This window comes from Sander lucioperca, chromosome 1, assembly GCF_008315115.2.
Source record: "Sander lucioperca isolate FBNREF2018 chromosome 1, SLUC_FBN_1.2, whole genome shotgun sequence".
NCBI classification, from domain to species: Eukaryota; Metazoa; Chordata; class Actinopteri; order Perciformes; family Percidae; genus Sander; species Sander lucioperca.
In genome coordinates this window covers 34,612,703-34,639,364 of record NC_050173.1, presented here as the reverse complement: position 1 = coordinate 34,639,364, position 26,662 = coordinate 34,612,703, and the positions used below count along the sequence as shown (strand labels likewise).

The 26,662-nt window shown below is 40.7% G+C and overlaps 1 protein-coding gene across 2 annotated transcripts; it reads left to right on the top strand.

The window, feature by feature from the left end:
- The first annotated feature begins 2,305 nt into the window (after positions 1-2,305).
- On the top strand, positions 2,306-25,405 carry LOC116064253 (putative methyltransferase NSUN7). Of its 2 annotated transcripts, none has more exons than XM_031319318.2 (13): positions 2,306-2,713; positions 3,497-3,880; positions 8,810-8,868; positions 12,015-12,145; positions 12,271-12,423; positions 13,077-13,260; positions 14,210-14,444; positions 15,091-15,234; positions 15,962-16,063; positions 18,370-18,505; positions 19,102-19,225; positions 24,243-24,507; positions 24,924-25,321. In XM_031319318.2, exons 2-13 carry the CDS (start codon positions 3,520-3,522, stop codon positions 25,319-25,321), a joined length of 2,292 nt encoding a protein of 763 aa, XP_031175178.1. In that variant the 5' UTR covers positions 2,306-2,713; positions 3,497-3,519. The 2 variants fall into 2 exon arrangements, with proteins under 2 accessions (XP_031175178.1, XP_035863308.1); XM_036007415.1 differs by having other exon boundaries at positions 2,307-2,719; positions 3,491-3,880; positions 24,924-25,405.
- Positions 25,406-26,662: the final 1,257 nt, after the last annotated feature.

Genomic DNA, 26,662 nt, shown 5'->3' with positions numbered 1-26,662 from the left:
TCTACAGAATCATTTCTCTGTTCAAAATCATCCAGTGAATATTTAATGAGCAAGCTTTGTTTGTAGCGCAGCCAGGGCAGTGAGGATGTAAGGTAATATGGAGCATAAATTATGTAACACAATGAGCACACTCTGACACCCCCCTCTTCCAAAAAACCCATACCTTAAACTTGGAAAGTCAAGTCAATGTGTGTTTGTGTGTGCAAGGTGAAAGGAACATGAAAGAATAAAGAACAATACGGAAGGAAAGGAACCTAGCATTGTTGATACCAGAGGTAGAAAGTAAACTACATCCATTCAAGTACTGTACTTAAGTAGAGTTTTGAGGCACTTGTACTTATTTACATTTCTGTGCAAGTTTCTACTCTTTTTCATAAAATGTATGTTACATTATGTATTGCTACAGATTTTTATATACCTCTTTTAAAATGACGCACTACAGTAGGTAGGGAATGTGAATGCAATCAACAGAAGAGGCAGAATGGAGTCTGAATGATATTGAAGAAAACTGGATTTTAAGCAATTATCTCTTCCAGATTTTTCATCTCAATACCTTAATCTTACAGTAGAGGGCGCTCATTTCCCACATTACATTTGGGTGGTGGATGCCCCAGAGCTTAATTTGAAAGCTGCATGTGGCAACATGAGTGCACAAGATCTGCACCTCAGAATTATTCCCACTGTCTTTTTTTTAATCAGCTACTCACAACATTTCACAACTGAGAGGTGAAAAAAGATTAATAGTCTAGTTTTATTATTATTATTATTATTGTTATTATTATTATTAGTCATCAATGTTATTGAATGGCAAGAGACAATATGCCTTACTGCAATTCCATAATTAAATCCGGAGGCTATATGAAAGTGAGTTAGTGAGTAAAAAATACTGGGGCAGCAAGCAGCACGCCTGTTGATTGTTTTGTTGAGTCTCGCCAGTGTGGGCTCTGTTTAGAAGAAATCAAATGGGCAGAGGAGTCACTGTTTTTATCCTCTTTCTCCAAAGGGATTTTCATGCTGAAGCATGATGCATGTGATATAAGTTAGAATATCTTACATTTTCTGTCTGAGAGAAGCCGACTGCATTGCTTTCCATTAGAGCTCAGTGAGTCACAGGGGCCACAGCAGGCTGTAATCGCCATGGGAGACCAGGAGAAGTGTGAACCATGTAATTTGGACAGGCGTAGCAGCTCAGGCACTGAAGGAAAGACTGCTGGGGAAATTACCATGTGCTTCACAAAATTGCAAATGCAAATGGAGAAGCATTATCTAGCACTACTTAGATTTACAAAGAGAATGTGAACATCACTGTGATGATACAGTATATTCACCACTGACAAACCAGTGGTGGAACAGAACTACGTAATTTTACTCAACTCAACTTTACATGAGTGTTCCCATTTTGTGCTATTTTATTCTCATTACTTCACAATATGGAGTTCTCTTTGCAGATTTAAGATTTTTAAACATATGGTCAGTTTAAAACTGACAACCAGCTACAGCATTTACATGCTGCTGACATGGTAATTCATCAATCATAATAAAACAAAAGGCTATAATAACATACCATTCTAAGAGGGGCCATTTTGCATTATGAGTACTTTTACTTTTCATACTTTAAGTAGGCTATATTTTTCTTTTGATATTTCAATTGTACTATTTTTACACTGTGGTATTGATTGAGTACTTTGTTTACCATGATTCTGACTAACATCATACTTAAATTACACAATAATCTCTATTTTCATACAAGGAAGAGATTTGAATCAAAATCATTTTGAAAAATAAAAACAGAATTACCTTCATTGCACTATTGTTTAAGTAGTTTAATAGGGTCACTGACTCTGATTCTATGGAAAGAAATTTGAAGTGTCTGGACTTAGTATAAAAACTTTGATTTAATTTCACTTTACAACTGAAATAGGTTTCAGTTCAAATATACAAAACTGCAAACAAACGTACAACATATACCAAATTATGTAACAAATTATGTGACATGATTATTGGGAACAAATATGGAATGATCACAATTAGGCCTACAATTTGACATTATTTTATGTGCAGACAATTTTCTCCATATCGATAGTTAATATTACCTATAGTTTTGAAACAGCAGCTGCATGCCATCTACAACTGAATTAGGTTTATTTGGCTACTGTCCACCAGTGTTGTCATTAGCTTTCCTTTGGCATAATGCTCTGTAAAACTTTAAAAGGCCTAGCTACAATGTACCAGATAGACAGAGGACTTGCAGCGTTAAGGAGATTAATTCTTGATCCGTGAAGAACAGGACCTTGAAATTAGCATGTGGTTGCCATGGTGACGGAACACGCAAATCCAAAATGCTCCACAATGTTGACAGACATTTGGAAAAGTTTGTTTTTAAGTGGAGACACGACTAACGTTACCCTGTTATACCTAAAGACTTAAAAGTATTCCTTTCAAATTAATGAAAAGCAAGTCAAGGGTAGAAGCAGGGTGTTTTCAGTCAACATCTGTGGAGACGCCCATCGCCTCACAGCGGACCCAGATTTATAGTGGGGACTTTATTGGCAGTTAAAACTTTGCTTCAAATCAAGGTTAACAGAACGACCTGCAGCAGTGCCGTTAAAGTACCGTTGACGTTACATACTTAACGTTACACCGGTAAATATGAAGAGTCCCGGATACGAGTACAATATTTTTAGGAGAGAAAAGAGGACACTCTTCTCATAAGGTAACGTGATTTACACCGACATGTTTCCTAGTTTAGGACTGCTGCTAACAGACAGTAACGTCAGCCTGGTTAAAGCAATGCCGTAAACTAGTTTAACGTTAACGTTACTTAACAAATCATTCCGAGAATGTGTTAACGTTAGCTAGCGAGCTAACGTTAAAGTTTGCTATTTCACTTGTTTCTAGACTGAATCCGAGTTTTATCTAACGTTAACTGTGTGCTTCAGTTAGTTACTTACAGCCAATTGCATTTTAGCTATGCTTAATTCAATATAACTAAGTTAACGTCAACCTAACGTTAGGTCACAATATATTTACCAAAGTGATTTAACGTTAGCTAAAGTTAACTAACGTTAGTTAGCTAGCTAGGTAACGATTAGTCAAATTTCCTGCAACCTGGTTAACGTTAGATTAATTAATATTAAATTAAACAAAGCAAAGATAATATAACCTAAAGAAAATATACTAGTAACGCGTTAAATCTAAATTTACACCATGGCTATAAATATTAGCTTGTAAGTGTAACGTTAGCTAACAGTTACATATTTGGATGACATTTTGCTATAATATTTAGGGATGGGCATTGATCACAAATATCTTATTTAACTTAACGTTACTTAACTCAATTTTTCTTATAAATTACTTTCATCTGTAAAGTGAAGTGAAGTAAATTGTATTACCCCAAATCACAAATGTTGTTTTAAGTGTCAAACTTAGAAGCTTGTGTATATGGTTTGTGCATTATTTAAGTCCCCAAAGTAAGAATTTCATGGTGTGTTTTCAGGTGTGAGAACATACTCTGAGAAGATGGTAAAAAATAAAAACATTGGAGGGCGTCTTTTTCGCTCTTCCATGTACAAGACAAAAAAGGCTGGCTCCCAGATTGCAGGGAGCAAGGACCTAACACCTCTGGAGAAGCCAGTCGACGACGACGACGACGACATCCCTGCTATTTCTCCAGAGCTCCAGACCACCGGCCAAGGTCAGCTGGGCTTTCCAGACAGAGTCTACCTGCTGGCGTCAGTCATCTTCCAGAAGAACCACCTGGAGAAGCCTGCTGCACACCGGTTGGTGAATTATGGCAAAGAAAGAGGGCTCTCCTTACCTGAAGTCAAAGATGAGGAGATGCAACGTACATCTTATGAGCTGGCCTTCAATACACTTAAATGTGAGTGTGTAAATGAAGTTAGAGAACTTAAGAAATTAGTTGGATTTGTTTAACCTTTTGTCAAAGCTGTTTTTCCCTTTTCCCTTCCGTCTTTCCTTATCCTGTCAATCTTGCACATCCACACACTTTATTCACTTACATTGTGTGTTTCTATGCGAGTTCGGAGTGAGTACATCAGCAAAAGGTGTTCAGCAACACCTATTTTGAATAATTGCAGGTGCATTAAATTTCAAGTAAAACTATTTGATTACAGGCAAACAAGCAGCCACTTGAAATGAGAATGAATAGCCCTGGGGAATTTAATTGACAGGTAGAATTGGATAAGGATAGATTGATGAAGATTAAGTAGAAAAGAAAAAAAATACTTGAATGACCAGGGGGAATTGTGTGTGATGCTACAAATCAATCCGGCAACATAATCTGTTATCTGGGACTAGGGTGGGGTCTGGGTGTCTGAAGTCACAGGGGTGTGTAATCACCATGGTGATAAGGGAGTGGAGGTGAGCCGACTGTCAGTGCAGGAATCTGGCTGTAATCGATTTAATGCGTTCTCAGTGGATGGAGAGGTCAGGTAGCAGGAACACCCTCGTAGCCATGATTGATTTTTTTCCTTCTCACTATCCATCCGCTGAACTTGGATAAGCCTTAGGCCTACATGTCCCACAATTAATGCAGATCACCTCATAATATTCATCATCACAAGTCCCAGCCTTGTTGCAGTAACCTATATTAGTTTTACAGCTGTAGGCTATAGTACTTACATTACCGGGAGAAATCGACGAGATTGCTAAGGATAATAATAAGAGAGACCTTAGAGATCATATTGCCAGGACATTGTTTTCATCCATCACCCATTTCTTCTCTCTATGAGAGGATGCATGTGTACATTAACCAGGATGAGGACTTTGCTGTTATTGTAGGCAAGTGAAAACATGTTAATTTGCTTAGAAGGAAAAATGGCCTGCTTGAGTTTAGAACAATAACAATATACCACATTTCTTGTTAAATTGAATTCCCCCTTTTGTTCAGAGTTCATTTCAAAGACAAATATTCTATTTCTTATCAGTGCTATGTTATTACAGTCCTTCTCTGCAGGTCCCATCCTCCATGTCTGACATTTATAGAATTAGTTCATTTGTAGAGTTTCTGCTAGCAACAGAGCTAACTTAAACAAAGGAAGAGCTACAAAGGCCATCATTGGCTAACTTAAAGGATTTTAGGAAGATACTTGCACTAGTTACATTATTTCTGATCTTTAATCATAATATCATATCATAATTTTATGATAAAATATATAATATATATTATATTTTTTACTTGGACCATGGTCTAATAGAAAAAAAGAAGTAGGCGTTTTCCTGTATCTTAGGTGAAATCAGTGTCCGTTGCTGCAGTTGGTGTATTTGCACATATAACAACAAATTGACAGAGCGTCTTGGTACTGATAATCAATGAAACTTTACTCCGGTTATAGAGATGTTATTGTCGACTTGTTAAATTGGGTGCAGAGGAAACGACACGGCCTGGAAGCCAATGTTAATCTCCTCTCTTCCTCCTCCTACGAACAGCCTGACTTTTGGTGCAGAAATTGATTTGCTAGTGACACACACCCATGCTGGCAGACACACACACACACACACACACACACACACACACACACACACACACACACACACACACACACACACACACACACCATTCGTGCACTGTACTGAGCACTTGGACTGACTGATGCAAAATTGAGCTGAGGTCAGTTGTTAACCTAAAGAAGAAAATGCTAAAGCAGCGAAAAACAAGCAGAACAAAATGCCAATGAGCTCTGGTATTGATCTTGTGATTATAACTCTTATCTGCTTAAAAGAAAAAAGTCATTCAGTAAGCTCATCATCGGTGGCTGAGGACACAGACTAGTCTGTTGCTGTGATTGTCAGTCAATACTAAAAGATGGAGTTTGACTTGGTGATGATGTTTACCCTGGTGTGGATTTGACATTTTATAGACAAAGACGAAGCTGAAGTCGGCCAAATGACAAATATTAGCAGTCGAGTCGTATTTACGCCTTCACTTCTCTTCCTCCTCCTTCACTTCATTCTGTCTCTTTTTTTTTTTATATCTTCAGGGCTTTTGTGTTTCTTTGACCTCTCCTGCCTCTTTAAAAAAAAAAGTTTTTTTCATATGTGAGTGACTGTCGGCTTGATCACTGACCTAGAGGCATTTTAGCTTGTCAAGGTTTCATTCCTTGTTGGCTTGTTTTACCTTGTGTTCTCAGTGCTCGAGGTATGTGCAGTTTTATGAAGCTATGTAAAGCTATTTTTGTGGGATTTTTATTGGTAAAAAAAGAAGCTGACCTTGTTGCTGGCCATGATAGCCCCCCCTCCCTCCTCTTCCCTCCTTTTTTCCCACTGGCTACTCCTTTGAGTGTTTCTGCCTCATTGTCCATACTGTCCAGCTGGGCTGCCAAACGCCCTTGTCAGATGACTGTGGCTGCTGTATTCTCTGTGTGCAACTAGAACATTTCTTTGGACCACTTTGTGTTCGGCTGGATTTAGAGCATGAGAGAGAGAGAGAGGCTGTATTTGTTGTCCTTGACCACAACCAGAACAGCTATCACCACCAGTATGCCGCGGAAAATATTAAATTGTGCAGGTGCATAATATGTAAGATAGATTTGCCATTTAGTCCGAACTAGTGATTGTATAACTTATCGCACGTACCTTTTTTGGCTGGTGTTAGATTAATGTGCAATCTGGTGCACTGATGAGGAAACCTTGTGAGACAAAGACCTGGCTCAAGAAAAGAGGAGCCTGCATTCAGGTCTGGCTCTTTCACTGAGGATTTGTTTGACTACAGTCACCATCAGTCACTGCTCATTGTGTTCTACCTGGATGGAAGCCACAAAACACACAACTTCAACATGGGTCCTGTGATGGCTAGAGAGCCTCCTGCTGGTGTAGGATTTATTTCTTGTTAGACTGATTTCAAGTCATTTTTTTCATGCTAACTTCTAGAGTGAGCAGTTTTGATTTGAGAATGTCTATCTTGTCCCACAAGGAAAACCCAGACTCTGTGTCTGTTGTGTAAAGGTGTCTACTGTACGTGATTTATAGAAGAAATGTCTCTGTGTTTTACTCAACCTGCTGTGTGTGATTTATAGCATGCAGAAGACTATAACCTCTACAACCATCATGGCTTCCTCAGGGGTCTGAGCTGCTCTGTGTGCACTGAGTGGCTATCTCTTCAGGGCTTATCTTTAAGGCCTTCTGCAGTAATGGTCACTATTGTAAACCTGCTATGAATTAGACCACTGCTGATTATATGCATTTGTTTCCTCAATAAACGATAAGCTCTATTACGTGCAAACATTTATTTGTGTACTTGGCTGTTGTGTGTGTGTGTGTGTGTGTGTGTGTGTGTGTGTGTGTGTGTGTGTGTGTGTGTATATTGATGTAACTGCACGCAGATGTGTGTGTGTGTTTGTCCTGCCCTACACACTATCTACCCAGCATGCATTTGGCTGAGACCCAGAGTACAGTTTGGCATGATTTAAGATGCTGTGATAAGTTAACAGCAGTGTCTGTGGTTTCCATGGTGTCTCAGTGGAAGGGCTGGGCTTTCCTCCTATTTGCAGCCTAAGAGGTGTGTCTGTCTGTCAAGAATATGAATCAACCAAGAAGGCAACCATGGGTGTGGTAGACACATACTGCACAGGAATTTTAATATTGAAACCATGCGATTTCACTTAAACAAACACATGCATCTTATTCCCACCTTTTTATTTACTCCTCTGCAGTAACATAAAAAGGCTTTTTCCAACCTCACTAGAAACACATCCACGTTCGTGAAATGATCCTTTTGCCCATTTCCAGTGTGTAATGAGCAAACACTGTACCTGCAGAGTGGCTTTGAAAGCAGCTGTTCTTTAATCCTGGCATGATAAACCGGATAGTGTTGCCGGCTCTCCATCTCCCTCGTATTGAAAAGGAAAGCCCACTGTTCACAGATGGGAATGGAAGGGATAAGTCTGGGTGTGTGTTTTATGTGTATTTCAGAGAGAAAGCATCCCGTAGGCTGGTGAGATAGTTGCTGCCTTCATGATATGATAGCCAGGGCATGGAGATGGAAAAGCACCCAAATCTGATAGGCAGAACTAGACTGGCCATAGTTACCTTTTGATTTGATCGAGAAGGTAAAGCAAAGTTTAATTATATAGCCTAGGAAGAAAGGGAAAACTCCCCAAAACTTCACAGATAATATAGTATTGTATAGCCTATTAAGAAAAGAAAAACTCCCAAAAACTTCACAAATAATTGTCCAAATTAGCATACAATTAGACAATTAGATGTAGCCTGTTTATTACTTTAAATGTCATTAATGTTATTAGTCCTTTTGATTTTGCACACACACACACACACACACACACACACACACACACACACACACACACACACACACACACACTCTCACCACCACAGAACAATAAATGAAAGAAATGAGGCAAATGAAGAATCAAATTAACTATAATTAAGCACCAAATAAGTGTTTAATCACGGGAAATTAAACCCTCCATCAGATTGAATTATCTTTTCAAATTAAATCACAATCATTTGGGGTGCCTCTAGGAGCCCCTCTTGCTCTTTATCTTAATCTCTTTTCCCTCTTTTTTTGTTCTCATCATTAGATATGGATTTGTCCTTTGTAGCATCTATCCTAACAGTTAATGGATATAGGAGTAATTATCCTCTATCCCATGCTCCAAATGATAGAGCCAAGACTGGTTTCTAGGGATAATTAGACATTGATATAAAAATGGCACTAATATGCTTCGTTATTACTCAAACACGTAATTAGTAATGGAAATCCCTATTACTACATTTTCATCCTTCTACCTAACCTTGTTTTAATTCTCCACCACCTTACATTTCTGCACAGATCAAGATCTGCTGGAGGACATCCTTATTGACAGCGGCTTTTACCTCACTCAGCCAATGGTAAGTGAGTTCCATAGAAACAGTATTTTTTAATGCAGCAGTAGTTTAAGAGAAGTAAACTTGTTGACCCTTTAATGTGTGTTGGCATTATGTGACAGAGAGGCACATCTGTTACTTTGAATTTGTTGCTAAAAAAACTAATTCCTTTTGACTATGAGAATGGCTAGACTTACGTTTTGGAGTTTACCATGCTATTACTTTGTCTATAGCTTTGTTTACCTTGCACAGTTTTCCTAAACTCTTGCTCACAATCATAGACTGTTAATATTAATGGACAACGCATCCAGTTCGGCGCTGCAAATGCGGAAGTGCCTTAAACCTGCATTCTATCTGAATTCCAGCAGGGGGTGACACGTGCGGTTGCAAAAGGATTTCGGTTTCTTGCTTGATTTATTACCTCAGTAAACATCTTCATAATGAGTTTATTTATAGTTTTAAGTCTTCTGCAACACAGAATGATGTTCATTTTTTGAATTATGGTCTCGTTGATTTTAAAATCGGCGATAAAGCAGGGGGTGTTTTAGGGCGTGGCTATGATGTGATTGCTAGTGAAGTGTGTAACTGAACATAGAGTGTAAGTGCTCCTCCCTCACTCCTCCCTCTCGTCTAAAATCCTCACATCCGCAACCAGGATGGCTGCGCCCGTAACGGCAAACTCGACGACTCATAGCAGATCTCCACAAACCAATGGGTGACGTCACACATGCTCTGTCCACTAATTTACAGTCTATGCTCACAATCCTTTGACGGTGTTTTACTCAGTGCTTTCCAATATTCATGGCCTGCTGTTCATCCTCCACATACTCTTTGTCTTCTCTATTCTATCTATTCTCTAGACCTCTAATCAGTAACAGTAATATTGATGTATTACACTGATACACTCCTTTCATCAACTCACAAAGCACCTCCTGTCTTTCACATTCCCTACCCTAATCAATGGCAATTGCTCCCTTTGGAGTAACACATCTAAAAGGTACTATGTGACAGAATGTGCCTGGCCGTGTCTTTTCCATTATTAGTTTTCTCAAGCAAAACTCCCCATTAATTAGTGATGAAATCAAAATGATGTAGCAGCCCAAGGGGTGTGTTTGGATGATGCGGCGTCTGAGTGTTTTCTGCACAGTGTCTATCCTACGTACGTCCTAGAACCAGTGTGCTGAATGTTATTAGTGATACTAAGGCTGTGCTGGGTAGTCGTAAAAGAAAGATTCCCAGCACAGCCATGTACCTGCGGCTGTTAGACAGTAGATGAACGCTCTGCTACTTAAATGAAGAGGTATCCTCTGGAGGAGATTGTCATTTGCCCTACTTTTAACACTCCACATAAAAGAAGCTGGGGGAAGCGGAGGGCTGCTCTAGCTGCTTCTCTAACCGTCTAGGTGGTGATAAAACATGCACAAAGCTAGTCTGTCTGCACATAGCTGATAGAGCTAGTAGAGAAGAAGAGTCATGAAGGCAAGAATGAAGAATACGTTAACAGCAAACTGAGCTGTCATGGCGTACAGATTGTAGACAGCCAATGTCTACTTCAGAGAGGGCACACACATATTCAGACACATTAATACACATGAATGTGTGTTTGCAAAGGAATCCCCCCCCCCAACACACGCACATACACTCACACTGTAGCCTTGTGAAATATGGCCCTGGCTGAAATGAATGGGTCTCCCTATGTGTTGGTGGCAGGTCGTTACTCTGCATCCCTCCAGTGAGACAATAAAGCCCAGACACAATGAGACAGTCTTTAGAGCTCACTCTTACCTCCTTTTACACTACTGGCATCTATAAAGTTCAACCTTGATAGATAGAGGACAAAGAGGTGGGTGAGAGGGAAGAGGTGAGCTGGAAAAAGGGGGGTACACAAAGAAAATGAGCATGAAAAAATGAAGTTATAGATAGACTTGCATGCTGAAATGAGCCGGAGGCGCATTTGATCAGAACGGAGAGAGAAAATGAAGCCTAAATCCTGCGTAGGATGAAAATGAGTGACATTGTAGATGTGAGGCAAGCATATTAGGTACACTGGCACATTTAACATGAAATAGGCCTAAACCCCATTGAAATGAGCCAAATGAAACTTAAACTACATCTAGAATCGTCTTAAATATTCTTATGTCATAGACCTGTTTATGTGACTAAACACAGCAGGCATGTTTACTGTAGGCCTGTTTCCCACCATGGGACACCGTCACCAGGCAACTTAATGACTGGGAATTTTCCCACACCCAAGGGTTTGACATTGGTAATGGGAAAGTAGAACTGGAGTTAGAGAGAACAAGGTCGAGAGAGGAGTGCCACAACAACCTGTCTCTGAAACCGACCTTTCCACAAAATGAAATGAAAAGCCTCTGGAATGAATAATAAGCGCTGGCTAATTCCTTAGCTGCAGCATAAAACCCTTGTAGCGTTCTAGCTTCTCGGCCCATTAGCCCAGTAGTGAGGATGTTGCAAGCTGTTGCTGCTGTGGAACACCATCTGCCACTAATGCGACTGGTGCCCTCCCACCCTCAGAGAGAGAGAGAGAGAGAGAGAGAGAGAGAGAGAGAGAGAGAGAGAGAGAGAGAGAGAGAGAGAGAGAGAGATGGGAAGAAAGAGAGAGAGAGAGAGATGGGAAGAAAGAGAGAAAGAGGGTAGAGAGCTGAATGGATAGAGATAATTGTAGAGGAGGAGAGGTAGAGACATAACTCAGGCTTTCTCCTATATTTAATTAAGTGGCAGCGGTGGGTTCATGGCAGGACATCTACTTCATCAGCTACTGTGTGTGTGTGCGTGTGCGTGTGCGTGTGCGTGCAAACTGGATAATTTGATCTCAAAATGAATACCAATATATAGTATCTCTGCACTGTACCCCTCTTTAGGTAACCAAAAAAAAAATGTAACCAAAATAGAGCAATCACCAGTACACTATTACCTAAGATCAGGATGTGTTGGTTTTATGCACATGCACATTCTAGATATGTACCACATGCAGCTGATCTTTGAGGCGTAACCATTCACTAAACTAAGCTTGCGTGTCAGTCATGTTATTAAAAATCTGAAATTTGTCTATTAGGCATGCAGCCTCTCTCCTTGTTCCTCATTTTCCTTTGTTCTCTTGTTAAAACAGAAGTCACCAATTAACTGTACTTTTTGTTCTCATGCTCTAGCCAGATGATCAGATGAGCCTTGTTGCCGTCATGCTCTATGACTTCCAGGACAGAAAATTCTTCCCTCGGGAACGCCAAGGGGAGGACGAGATCGTACAAGAAGTTAGAGATGTGGAGAGCTACCTCCTCAGGTAAGGAAAGAGAATAACATAGAGAGAAAAAAGTAGAAGGAAGAACCCAAACTCGTAGTGGAAGTATAAAAGGAGAGTACAAACTGAGAATATAGAAGAGCTAAAAAAAATTGTGTTGTACGTAGGTTTAAAACCAAGCTGGCAGCCTCTCTGGCCCGCTGCAGGATCAAACATGATCTCTTGTCCATTGAGTGTATCCTGCCGGAGAGTGTGAAGATGAAGCAGGAGAGATCAAGCAGCCTTCCACTCTACGCATGGATCAACACACAGAGGAGCAGGTTGGTTAGCTGAGCACACACAAACGTACACCACTCACTCACACACTCTGAAGCAGATAAAGTACACCTGTACATGCACACACCTGTACATAAACCCAAGAATGCACTGTAAGCATAATACAGAGTGTGTGCAAGCATCTACACACACACACCTACATCTACACACAGACCTTTTAAGTTGGGTTGCTGCCTAATGTTTTATGGGCTAGGTGCTCAGCTGACATCCAATTAAACCACTGGAGTGTGTGTGTGTGTGTGTGTGTGTGTGTGTGTGTGTGTTAATGTGTGTTCTTGCAGGCGTCCCGACAGGCTGATTCAGTTAGGTGTAAATCCTGTTGCTGTGGACAGATTCAATCAGCAACAACCCTCAGCAAGCTCTCGGACTGTAAAGGTCACCTGTTGGGACTAGTGGTGTGTGTGTGTGTGTGTGTGTGCGTGCGTGCGTGCATGCGTGCACATGTGTCTATCTTGATGGCTTTTCCAGCACATTTTACATTAAAGTCTTTTAAAAGGCCACATAGCAATTCTCCACACTATTATTATCTATGATGACAGTCTTTCTCTTTCTCCCACCTCTCACCTTCTTCCCTCCTTCCCTCCTTCCTCTTCTCTTGGGCTTCCACAAATCTGCTCTCCTCTCTCCTTGCCTCTAGCCTTGACGAGGTCCGACGTGTGCTGAAGTGTTCGGGCTTCTCCCAGGTGAAATCGATTGGGCAGCTGGAGGACCAGACCTTCTGCCAGGATTCCCACTGTGGGGATCTACTGGTGTTCCCTGCTCAGCTGAAAGCTCAGCTGTACACCACCAAGCTGCTTAGTGACCACAAACTCATCATCCAGGTACAAGCTTCACAGAGAGAGGAGGTTTCTGACAAGAGCAGCCTTCTCCCTGCAGACTTTAAAGTCAGAAATCTGTTCAGCCCCATCAATCTTCTCTGATATTTATGATTTCACTTTGGTAATGGACTAGCTCAAATTGATTTTAAGACTGAGCTCCCTTACGCCAACTAAGATTAGTTTTCCCAGATACAAATATTTCACATCAGTTCCTCTCATCTGGCCATACTTCACTTTGAGCCATAAAGAATCCTCTAGTCTGGGAGGGGGAGAGCGGCTTAATCATTTAATTTCTACTCCATTAAAGTCAAGCTGCTATGCAAACTGTAAGCAGCACTAGCAGCACCACAACACAATTAAATCAGATTTTGCAGCCAAACTCAATCAAACATTCAACACCACTGCCTAATTAATCACCTCTTACTCTCTCCATTTTATGAGTCTCCATCACACTTTCTCTCCTCTATTTTTCTCTCTTTTCAAATGTCCTTGTTCTTCTCTAGCCTGGATTGTCTTTCCTGATAAACCCTGTGATCTGGATATTAACTACAGAAACTCAAGCCAGCCCAGTGGCTCCACAGGGATATACGTTCAGCATTTTTTCTGGAAGGGACCCTAATGATTGAAGGACATCTTTGTTTTAATCTGACTGCACTGTTTCTCTCATACTTTCTCTCTATTCCTCCTTTGCTTCCTCTTCTGCTCTCCTCCTCTTGCCTCCCCTCCCTACCTGCTTTGCAACAGCTGTTCCAAACTCTCTCTCCTCTCCCATCCATTCCCACCTCAATTATATTTACCACTATGAAACACTGTAACTTTTTCCTTCTTCTTTCTCTTAGTTTAGTTTGTGTCATCAGTTTGCAGAGTCTTGCTGCTGTGCAGAAACCGGCACTTTTGTTGAAGTATGTTGGTCTCTTTATCAAACTAATGCTTTCACTCAATGTGTCTGTAGGATAAATCTTGCACCCTGGGCCCAAACGCAGTGTGCTCCCTGCTACCAGAGGAAGGAGATGTTCTTATGGTGGGCTGCTTCTCTGGCCTCACTGTCTCCCACACTGCCTCCCTAATCGCAGAGAAGCATAAAGCCAACAGCAACTACCAGCCCACAGTCTACATTTGTGTCAGTGATCGTACAAACGCTGAGAGGGAGGAGCTGCAGCAGGCCGTCACTGCCATGGGCTGCAAGAGTAGGCATAACATGGATGTGTCCATGAGTGCAGTATCTGATAGTGTCTTTGTATGTGAGACAAAAGAGAAAACTGCTATCTATTTGTATTTACTGTCTTTGTTGCTGTGACTCCACAGGCTATCTTTGTCTTTAATGTCTTTTACTTCAATGAAAGATAATGAGAAGCTGTTGGCCTTGTCACACTGATCCACTACTTGTTCAAACTGGCTGCTCCTTTTTTTTTTTTAGCAAATGGCCACTTTGGATTAATAACTATTATGGTAAAGTGAAGTGATTAAATTTGATCACATTTTGACAGGCTTTTTCATGACCAAGAGAATATTGGTTGAAAAATTGGTAGCAGTCAGCAAAATTCAGAGGCTCTTATATGCAGGCAGTGCACTTCAACTCAGACAATGTCTGCTGAGATACTAAGCTGCATGTAAACATTTTATGCTGATAGTGGCCACCTCAGCTAGTCATTAGGGGAACAATTACTGTAAATGCATGTAACAAAGCTGACATTTTTATAATTACAAAAGACGTCTTCAGGCAGGGTATTTTTTGGAATATAGCGGGACCTTGTGATTATACTTAAAGCATTGAGCAAATGTGTGTTTGTGATTACGGGGGATATTGTTAAACTCTATCTGCATGCTACTCAGATGTGAAGCTGATATCAGAGGTCTTCCAGTCTTTGGACGGCGGTGACAAGCGACTTCAGAGGGTGCGCGTTGTCCTGTTAACCCCCAAGTGTTCTGTGTCTGCAGTCAGCAACCCGGTCGACTTTATACTGCAAGAGAAGGGAGGTACATGGCGATCTATGCGGATTTCAGAAATACATGTTGTAATCTAGTGTACATTACACCCGTTTGTGTCCATGCTGAAATAGAACAGAGTCACATACTGTTGGTTAGTCTACAACATTCAGGATGCTGTGGGTACTGTGCATTCACAGCATCCTGAGTTCATACTGCATAGCAATGAACACACAAACTCATATTCTGTGAATGCAAATTATGCAAATTCCTAACCCTGTATAGCTCTTATTACTACTTCAACACGTTCAATAAAAAGTCTGTTTGAAAAATATGGAAGTAAATGTTTTGGAGCAGCAGTGTTATTTTAGGTTTAAAGCAACAAAAAAAAATGAATACGATTTAAAAGTAAAGTTGTAGTCAACTAGTTTTAAGGTTTGATGCAGCCAAATGTGTTGCTTAGTGTTACCATTACTTTATTACATCTTCTTCCTGTGTTTAAACAGAAAATAAAGAGCGTCACTATGAGTAACAATTTCCATTTCATTTTATTGCTATGTCTGATCTAGTTTCAGAGATACTTATTGATGATCCACCCACAGTCCTCTCATAGGCTGCATATCTGAATCCCTTCAACAAACCTGTCAAAGCAAGCCCTTCCATCTACATATGTGGATGTCATTTATATTAGAGTTGCTGCTTTTATATAACCTATAGTTATGCACAGCACACTCGTAAACAGATCAGCTAATAAAACCTTGATTCTGCTCTTTCTCAGACACAGAACTGCTGCAGGACTTATCCCAGGGCTCCATAGCCCAGAGCAAACTGGAAGCTCTAGTAGCCCAACAGAGGAAGGAAATTGATCACGCCTTGAAGTGTGAGTGTTGAACCACCTGCTCTCATGTTGATAAGCGCACACACGCTCACGCATGCACACGCACACGCACACGCACACACACACACACACACACACACACACACACACACACACACACACACACACACACACACACACACACACACACACACACACACAGCATATGAGCTCAGGCTCGAGCGCGTAGCCTCTCTCACCTCTCTGACACACTGAAGTTTATACTTCCTAATTATCTAATCACATATTCCATTAGACTGAAGCCTGTGGTGTCCCTGGGAGATCGTCTGAGTCTTAATTAGGAATGCTAATGTACTCCTCTGCGCCGGTCAGCAACAGCCTCCTGCAGCATTCCTCGCTTATTTCTAAACAAGTGATTAGTAATTCTGCTTTGCATTGCATACATTCTGTAGAACTGAATATGACGGAGGGACCTACTTTAGGACATGACATCATATTTTATTCTATACTGGTGTTACAGTTCTATTCTGTAAAGCCAATGCTTTCCTGCTTAGTTGTATTCTCTATCTTGTTTTTTATTCCATTAAGTGTTGTGTTTATCTGCGTCCATGAGCTCCACTTATCAGCCTCTGTCCACCTTGAATTTATTGTTCAGTGCACTTCTTTCTATGTTGGTCTGCATCATGTTCATCGAGCAGTTGGAGTCTTTCTGTTAGGGGCCGTGAAAACCAGCTCCTCTAATCACACTGCCATCGATCAGCCCTCTTCTACGTTTTTTTTTTTTGCCAGTGTAGATCCTTTCTAATAGGACTGTTAATTAATGGTGGGCATGTATCGAGTGATTTAGCTTAGTTGAGTCTATGGTCTCATTTCAATGACTCTACCTAAGCACAAGCATAGACATTTGCTCATACAGACATATACAGTACAACATGCACCTTCATAGCCCTTAGTGTCCCAGATGTGAGATGGGTGAATAACAAATGTTTCTGCCTCAGTCATCTCGTATTTTTGACTCAGTTCCGCTTCCTTTGAAAGCGATATTTCACATTTGTTTGCCACATCTGAGCAGGTTTTATTTGTTATCAGCTCGACGTTAATTGTTTGTGTCTGACTGTAATTAGTGAGCAAGAAAGAAATCAAAGCTCAAATGAAGCAAATCAAACGGCCGATGGCTTCACAAATCTACAAGCCAGCAGCAGTTGAATAAAAATGAACCATGTATATACACACAACAGTACTAAGAAATTAATATTCAAGAACTGATTTCTTCAAAGGGAGTGCTTGATGAGGAGGATGGCTCAGTTTGAATAATTGCATTTAATTGTCATAAAATGAGGAGAAGTAACTTTTTGACTGAATGTGTCTCGTGTCACTGAAGTAGCTTAATTTTAATTTCTTATTTGTCCTGGATTTTTCTGATGTATTTTCATTTAGAAGTGCAGTATAGTTGCAGCACACAGAGGTTAAGTATATTCTACATTATATTTACATATATATTAGGGCTGTCAGCATTAACGCGTTAATCGCGATGCGATTAAGGGCCGAGCATAATGCGTTAATTTTTTTTAATCGTATTAATCGCATGCTGCCATTCATTCATTTATTTTCACTTCACTCGGCTTTGCGTCGTGCCTAACAGGCTACTATTTTGCCGTACTTCCTCGTAACACATCCTGCTGCTGCAGGAATAGCAACGCGGATTTCGGTGCCTCATTCTGGTGCCACTGATATGTCTGCACTTCTCTCTGATGCTCTGAAACAGATGTTACAGGCATCGCTGCACGTGACGCTAGTTAACACTACACTCGACAGCAGCTAACGTTAGCCTACCGCTAGCTAGTAGCTGGATTAAACACGGTTACAATGCTGACAGCTAACGCTAAACGGTGTAAAGTGTGACTGTATTTCACTGTAGAGGATTCCGACACCGGGATGTAACAATCTGCAGCTGCTGTTGTCGGAAAAACACAGACAATGCGTTCAATGAAACTGGTAATTTACAGCCTCGTGGTGCATTCAAAGTTGTTGTTAAATTCAAATATGTGACTAGATTAAATATATAGTAAACAAATACAAATCTTAAAATCAAGTTCATAAAGTCACTTTCTTTGCATTCTTTTGATTCCCAATCAAGATACACTGGTAAGAATGGCTTTCCATTGTTAATATGTACTTAAAAACAGTTCTGAAATGCAAAATAATAGAATTTTAATCATGTGATAAAACGTGATTAATCGTGATTAACTATAGAAATTCAACGATTAATCGCGATTAAGAAAATGTAATCGTTTGACAGCCCTAGTATATACAGAATGTTGATAGAATGCACAATTTTTTTTGTATAGTCCCTAAGGTTTTGGCAGTGGTGTACTCTACCTGTTCTTCATACCAAGAGGAGAACGAGGAGGTGGTGAGCAGAGCCCTGGAGCAAGCAAAGGCCCGCTCAGAGCAGGAGGGGGAACCAAAACAAGCAAACTTCAGGTCAGCCCCAGGTCTCTGAACCACTGGTGCACTCTCTGCATCTATCTGTCATTGTCTCTCTTTGTCTGTTTGCCTCGCTGTCTGTCAGCCTGCCGGGTTGTTTGTCTGTTTCCCTTCAAGCAGGCTTCTGTCAAAGTCTCACACATCTCAGGCAGGAACTGAAGGAGAAAATATAATCAAAGGTGCCATTTAAGGTCTCTAACTGCTGTGAAAAGGCCAGGAAAAAACATTTTCTGACAGCTTCCCTTTTCTTAGACATTTTTTATTATATTTTTGAATAGTTTTTTGTGTGTGTGTGGTTTGAAGAACTTAAGACATGTTGAAGTTTACCATTCCTGTAGACCTGAATGTTCCAAGACTGATTCATCCGTGCACTAAGCTGGCCCGGTGTGCTGGCAATGTCTCTGGCTAGCATAAATAAAACACAAAAGTAATATTATTGATATGGCTCACACTGGCTTTACTTAGACAGCTAGTGGACTTACGTTCATTTACTGAGTTAAATAATGTAGCTCCTGTTAAGTTATTTAACAGCTATCTCTATCTGTATATTTGTACACTGTGTTTTTGTTTGTATATATTTGTGTTTCATCTAGGCTTAGTCCATCCCCGTTCAGCATTCCTGACCATGCCGAGGCTCCAGAGGAAACAGACCCCTTCTTCATGTTGGAGCCCTCAGAACACAGCAATGGCTGCTTCCTGGCTGTTCTCAGCAGAGAGGTACGTTTTTTTTTTTTTTTTTAATCTCACAGAGCAAATTAGTGGTTAACCCCCGATGAGTTGACATACAGTTGTGTTCAAAATAATAGCAGTCCAACATCACTAACCTCATAAATCAAATTTCTTGGTAGAAGTGATATTTCTACATGGCAAATAATTTACTAGTAAGTGTTGTAGAGTCATAGAAAACCAACAGACCCAACAGTCATGACATGCATGCTGCTCATTCTGTGTAATTGAATCTGTAATTGAAAGGGGCATGTTCAAAATAATAGCAATGTTGTGTTCAATTAGTGAGTTGATTGATTCTGTGAAGAAACAGGTGTCAGTTATGGCCCATATTTAAGGTAGGAAGGAAGCAAATGTTGTGCATGCTGGTTATAGTGCATTTCACACTGAAATACTCAGCAAAATGGGTCGTTCCAGACATTGCTCTGAGGAACAGCGGAATTTGATTAAAAAGTTGATTGGAGAGGGGAAAACATATAAAGAAGTGCAGAAAATTATAGGCTGCTCAGCCAAAATTATTTCAAATGCCTTGAAATGGCATCCAAAGCCTGAAAAAACGGTCAACTACCATTCGAATGGATCGAAGAATAGCCAAAATGGCAAAGGCTCAACCAATGATCAGCTCCAGGAAAATCAAAGAAGACTTACCTTTGAGTACTGTTACAATCAGAAGAAGGCTATGTGAAGCAAAGCTATCAGCTAGAAGCCCCCGCAAAGTCCCATTGCTGAAAAAAAGACATGTACTGAATAGGTTGAAATTTGCCAAAGGACACATTGTCTGGCCAAAGGAGAAATAGGGCAACATTCTGGGGACTGATGAGAGCAAAATTGTTCTTTTTGGGTCTAGGGGCCGCAGACAGTTTGTCCGACGACCCCCCTGCACTGAATTCAAGCCACAATACACTGTGAAGACAGTAAAGCATGGTGGTGCAAAAATCATGTTATGGGGATGTTTCTCGTACTGTGGTGTTGGGCCTATTTATCGCATACCAGGGATCATGGATCAGTGTCAATACATCAAAATACTTGAAGAGGTCATGTTGCCTTATGCTGAAGAGAAAATGCCTTTTGAAATGGGTCTTTCAACAAGACAATGACCCAAAACACACCGTAAGCGAGCAAAGTATTGGTTCCAGATGAACAAGATTGATGTTATGGAGTGGCCAGCCCAATCCCCAGACCTCAATCCCATAGAAAACTTGTGGGGTGACATCAAAAATGCTGTTTCTGAGGCAAAACCCAGTAATGCAGAGGAATTGTGGAATGTAGTTCAGTCGTCCTGGGCTGGAATACCTGTTCACAGGTGCCAGAAGTTGGTCGACTCCATGCAACACAGATGTGAAGCAGTTATCAGAAATAATGGTTATGCAACTAAATATTAGTGCAGTGATTCAAAGTAAAGCAAACCCTTGAGACATTTTTCAGTTTATACAGTAAATGTTTGAGTTTGTAAAGAAAAAATGCAAATACTGCTATTTTTTTGAACAGCCTAATATTCCTTTTTCTTCACTTTCTGTAAAGGTATAACACAAACTTGATCAATTTTGGTCATGTTTTGATTTGGAATTGAATGTGCAGTGTTCCCAATGCATTGATATTATGGAATTAAAAGCTATTCTAAGGATTTTGAGCATTATTCACTTTTTTTAAACACACTGCTATTATTCTGAACACAACTGTAGTTGGATTTTATCTGCGTCACCAATATTCACTATATTATTTATCTCGAGACTAGACATATCCACCACAGGAAGTCGAGGGCCAATATAGCATTTTAATATTTCATTACGTATAGAAGTGACCGCAAGAAAGGGAGAGTGATGTGGGACAGTAGTTCATCTGAGTGAAACTCTTCACACCACTGAGAAGCAACCACCATGACTCAATGTTGAAGTTGATTAAACATTTTTTTTAAGTTTCTTTATCGGCCTCTACTACCTCCAAAAAACTGTAATAAGTTGAAGATTGGTAAAACGCAAAGTCAATACTTTATGTCCTCAAGGTTTATTAGCCTACAACAGGAGACAATTTATTGTAGGTCCTTTAAAATGTGAAAATACCAGTCCACTGCTGCTTTCAGGCGGTTCAGCCAAAGAGACAAGCAGGGACAAATGAAGCTCATTTAGCATCCAGCCCGGGAAAGCTGTCTGGTCTTCAATGACAAAAAAACCCTCCAACATTAGCCCTGGACCTGACCTGACCTTTTTTGGAGTGACAGATTTGTTTTATTGTCTAAACTGACTGATCCTTTATGTCTGCTGAAAAACTCCCTTGTCACCTGCTTTCTTCTGCCCTCCCGTGATCTCTTATGAGACACACAGACACATCAGAGACGGGGTGATAGAGGTTTGATTGGTGAGCTTTAAGACAAGTGTGGGAATTATGATCAAGCAGGTACGCTGTGTTGCCAGCTATCTTTTAAAAACAATTCATCCACTGAGGACCTGAAGCATGTGTGTCTTTCTAAACGTAGGAACAGATCCCTTTGAATGTGATTTTTTTGGGCGCAGAAAGGGGAAGGTAAGTTGGGAACCAGGCCACTGAAGTTGAGATCAGGTGAAAATGCGCATCACAGGCTGTGGCAGCTACTTGGTCAAACCCTTGAGGCAGAAAAAAGTAGAGGAGAAAAGAAGTCAGGCTGCTAGAACAAATGAGAATGGTGGGTCACAGACGCAGGCGTCTTGTCCGAGTCTAATCTGCAACCAGAAAGGCGGCGGGATGAGTGTGAATAAATGCTGAAATTCGGGGTGAAGAAATCAGCTTTAGAAGTAGAATTAAGTTAGGATGAGATGAAAGGATGAGAGGAGTTAAAGCATTAGCTTTAGAGCTGCAGTTAGAGCAGAGAGTTGGTCTTGGATTTTATTACCTAAAGGAGAAGTAGGAATCTGCTTTTTTGTGTGTATGAAGGGGTTTGTGAATTACACTTGGAAATTAGACACTATAGAAGTGTCTTTGAAAGGATTTGGGTTTATTGTAGCAGTTTCTGTTTCTGAAAGGAGCTTTCTGATACATACAGCTCTTTTATGAACATTAATAATTGGGAAGCATTCTGTCTTGTCTAGTCACAGGCTTTCATCGCTTCATAAAGTCTCTCTCCTCTTCTATCCAACTCATCATATCTCCACTCTACTATCATCTGACTCTCTCTGTCTAACCCTCTCTCCTCCTTTTACCTCTTTTATTATTTTTGTTGATAGTTGTTGACCGTAAGACTGTTACAAAAGGGCAGCCCAGCTCTAAGCGGCTGTAGGTGCAGCGTGTCGCAGTGGATCCTCAGGGTTGGTTAAGGTGCATCTGCAAGTCTCATCAAGTCTGTGTGACCGGGCTTCCCCACATCCTCATAATCCACAACCTAGCCACATTTACGACATACTCCCTCACATTATGAAATCTGCTCTTATGCTTATTATGCCAGTGCAGGGTTATTAAGCCATTTTACCCCCACAGGCTCTTGCACTGTGGTGTCTGTTCCTTTCTGGCTATCCATCATGTTTTATACCTCCACAGATAGGGATGAAAAGATAATCAAATTGCTGTTATGGTGCCTCAAACTGGATTTTTTTCCCTCCCTACCTCCAATAAACTCAGCTAATCAAAAGTTATTGTGGCACTCTGAAAAGCGCCATAAAAATAGCAATTATATAAGTGTTTGAATGCTGTCTCGCTTACATCGACTGTCATAGCGGCACCCAGTAAAGTCGTTTATGAGCCCTCCATACAGAAACAGCTGGGAATAATAAAGACAGTCGAGGAATGTGTTTCGCCTAATTTCCAGAGAAGGCAGAGCACATCACAGGTAAACTTTCCCCTAAAAGTCCCCTACTTCTGAAGGATGAATTTGGACAAATTAATTGGGGATTTAGAACCCTACACTTTTGACTTTGTTTTTGTCATTCTTTAGAGTGAGTTTCATACATTTGGGTGTATTTGTCAAGATATATTGGACGTAATGATTTTGGACGCAAGTATTTAAACAGAATCGGTTCAGTTCCAGGGTGCGCTGTGGCAGCTAAATTTGGCTAGAGTCTAGAAGGAAATGAGAGATTCATAGACTATGGCGTAGTTGGTAAGTGGCGATGGCGAGGAAGTGAGATTTACAGGGGTGAGGGGGAAGAAAGGGAGGCAAGGGAGAGTGTCTGTTGAATAATTCAGCGCCCCCTGTCTGTATGAGTTAGCATCAATGAAGTTCAGGGCGTCCACCAAAGACTGCATTACAGCGGTGCTTCTGAAGCATGTTTACCTGTGTGCACAGAGTGTATTAGCACAAATAAGCACATGTGAAAAACGCACTTGCACACTTTACAGTATGTATGCACACATACCTGTGTACATAGAATTACCAACAGCTTGTACAAACATACACATTTGCATGAAAGTACAAGCAAGCACTTAGAAAAAACACACACACACACACACACACACACACACACACACACACACACACACACACATAAACCCACACAGGCTGCATGTCCCCATAGTGTACACTGTGCTTGTGAATAATTCAGGTGTTGGGGAGAGCAGTAGGCTGGTGCTGAGACAGCAGGTGACCCTGCAGCCAGCAGCAAGGACATGGTGGCTCTCTCCTCCCCTCTTTTTCTTTACCAATATTACATATGGTGGTCCTATACCATTAATTAAACATTTTCTTGTATGGTAAACAAATGTATTTTTTATGATATTCATTAAATGTTGATTATATGATTTTACTTAGTACTTAAACAATGTGGATTTATGATTATTGTACATTTTAAGGCAGATAAAGCATTGTGTCAGCACACATTTCTTTATGTGATGCCACAAAGATTTCTTATTCAGTAGAATAATGTGCAATATTTATTGCGTTTGATTTTGTGTCTGCGTGGCATGTCAGTTAATGAGGTCATATGGTACCTGGCTGTATGCTTCAGTATACAATATGTTCTCTTCACCAATACATTTTTTTACCCGAAGAATTATCTGTCATGTCTTAGAAAATAAAAGTTATTGCTTTGTCACTTCTCAACAGCCCGAGCCAGTGGTCAAAGAGGCACCACATGAAGTGCTTGTCAGGGCAAATGCTAAAGGCATACTGGACAGGATCGGCTCCAAAAAGCTAACAAGAAAAGAGCAGCATGGACACACCAACAGGATGGCAAAAACTACTCAAGCACGCACCTCTCAGTCCCACCTCTCTGTCAGTATTCAATCCAAAAACCAAGAGACCAAGGGCAGCAACAGCATTACTTTGTGTGGACATCAGGAATTTACTAACAGCCGGCAGTCATTACAAGGTGCGCATGATTACTTCAGTCCTCTGTTGTAAGTAAAATCTGGAACATACAGCTGATTTAAGGAGACATTTTGGTTAATATGTTTATTTGCGTTCTTGATAAAAGTTATATGAGAATATTGATACCACTCCCAATATGAGTGTTATCAATCTTCTCATCTAATTTGCAGCAAGAAATGAAAAAGAATATTTACCAAAATGTCCCCCCTAAATCAGCTGTATGTTCCAGATTTTACTTAAAACTGACTTAAGCGTCAGACTGTTCCTTTAAGCTTTTGGCTAAGAGGAGTAGCAAGGGATAAAGTTCGGTTTGAACAGAATTAGTGCAGCATGTACCCTTTTCTCAATGCTTTCTGAACTTTGGTCCAACATTCCAATCCTCTCCCTCTGACCTCTCTCGCTGTTTTTGTCCTTCAGGAAAAGCCAAAGCAGTGCGCCTGCAGTCCTCAAAGAACACTGTGTCCAGCTCCTTCTCTTCCTCCAAACCAGAAAACAGCGCACCCAAGAAAAGCATCCCCCCTGTATTAAGCACCACAACTTCCACCACCACTCTGCATCCTGTCCCTCCCCCTGCTTCCCCGGCTACCCCAGTTGTCCGTCCCCGCAGAGCTCATCAGGAGGTGCTGAAGCCTGTGGTGCTCGTCCTGCCTCCCGTTCACTTCCCCGACTTCTTCCCACCTCAGCACGGCCGACCAGGACGCAGCCCCAGCTTTAACTACAGCAAGTGGAGGCCCGCAGCTCAGAGTGTACCCCTCTCCCGCTCCAGTGGCAGTCTCTCTAAGGATGCTATGGTCAAATCCCGGCCTTTGTTTTAAGCTCACAAACACCAACACAAATATAAAAGAAGTATTAATCATTGTGCCAAATGCTTACTTAAATAAAGCAGTATCTAAATCTAACACCAAAATAAATACAGTGTTGTTGATTTGCCAAATTACATAGAGCATTAGAAAAAAAAAAAGTCACCTTAAATGCTTCTAGAGCCATTTTTACTTATGATTACACTATAATGATTACAGTGTCTTTGTGTGCTATAAAGACAGAGTCTAATCAAACCGCATGTACTTAAAGGGCTGGACTAATATCATTTCAATGTCACTACATGATGAATAGCTATTACAGAGGCTTCCACTGACCTGAACAACTGAAGGACGTATTCAAGAAGCTACTCCTGTCTCTTTTGGTAATGCATTTATTGTCACAACAGATTACATTCACATGGTGTAGAGATGAGTGAAGACCAGAACTGAAATGATTTACAGCATCTTTCTTGGTTGTTTTTTTGTGTGTCTTTTTCATTTCGATCGGACTGCATTCATAGAGTTTATGTGGAGTGCAGGTATTGGCCACGAGCCGTAGGAGCAGTATCAAGGTTTTGATATCAGTGACAGCAGACTTTATTTACTGCTGTGTGTGTGTGTGTGTGTGTGTGTGTGTGTGTGTGTGTGTGTGTGTGTGTGTGTGTGTGTGTGTGTGTGTGTGTGTGTATTTTGTTTGTGAGTGGGAGTAGACAAGCTGGATTTGCTTACTGCTGTGTGTGTGTGTGTGTGTGTGTGTGTGTGTGTGTGTGTGTTTTGTTTGTGAGTGGGAGTAGACTAGCTGGATTTACTTACTGCTGTGTGTGTGTGTGTGTGTGTTTTGTTTGTGAGTGGGAGTAGACTAGCTGGATTTACTTACTGCTGTGTGTGTGTGTGTGTGTGTGTGTGTGTGTGTGTGTGTGTGTGTGTGTGAGTGGGAGCAGACTGGCTGGATTTACTGATGAAGAGAACATATACAGTAGTTAACCCTTACTGTGTGGCACATATTTGATTTTTCCATGTTGTCCAAGCAGGGAAAACACTATTGTGCACCAGTGTTCATATAGCCACGAGTGCCTCACATCTGCCATCTTTCTTGCTACCACATAAATCTTGGGTGTATGCATAAAGATTCCTGAGGAAATTGTTATTAAGTCTGAACATAAGCAACGTAACATTCTTGAGCTTTTAAACTCCGTTTCTTTATAATATATGCAAACAAATTACAATCTTAACTAATTAAAAGCTTCTAAATACTTTAAAAACTGTTACCTTTCTTTTGCTGATCGACACATCAAGGAATGGAATTAAAAATACATTGATTGACTGAATTGTGATTCTGTTAATGGGGCAGGGAAT

Bases quoted from the DNA above. Each gene is read 5' to 3' on its own strand.
- LOC116064253 (XM_036007415.1), top strand. From the start codon at position 3,520: ATGGTAAAAAATAAAAACATTGGAGGGCGTCTTTTTCGCTCTTCCATG. The intron at 13,261-14,209 runs GTACAAGCTTCA...ATGTGTCTGTAG, and splicing joins ACCACAAACTCATCATCCAG to GATAAATCTTGCACCCTGGG. The intron at 19,226-24,242 runs GTACGTTTTTTT...ACTTCTCAACAG, and splicing joins TGGCTGTTCTCAGCAGAGAG to CCCGAGCCAGTGGTCAAAGA.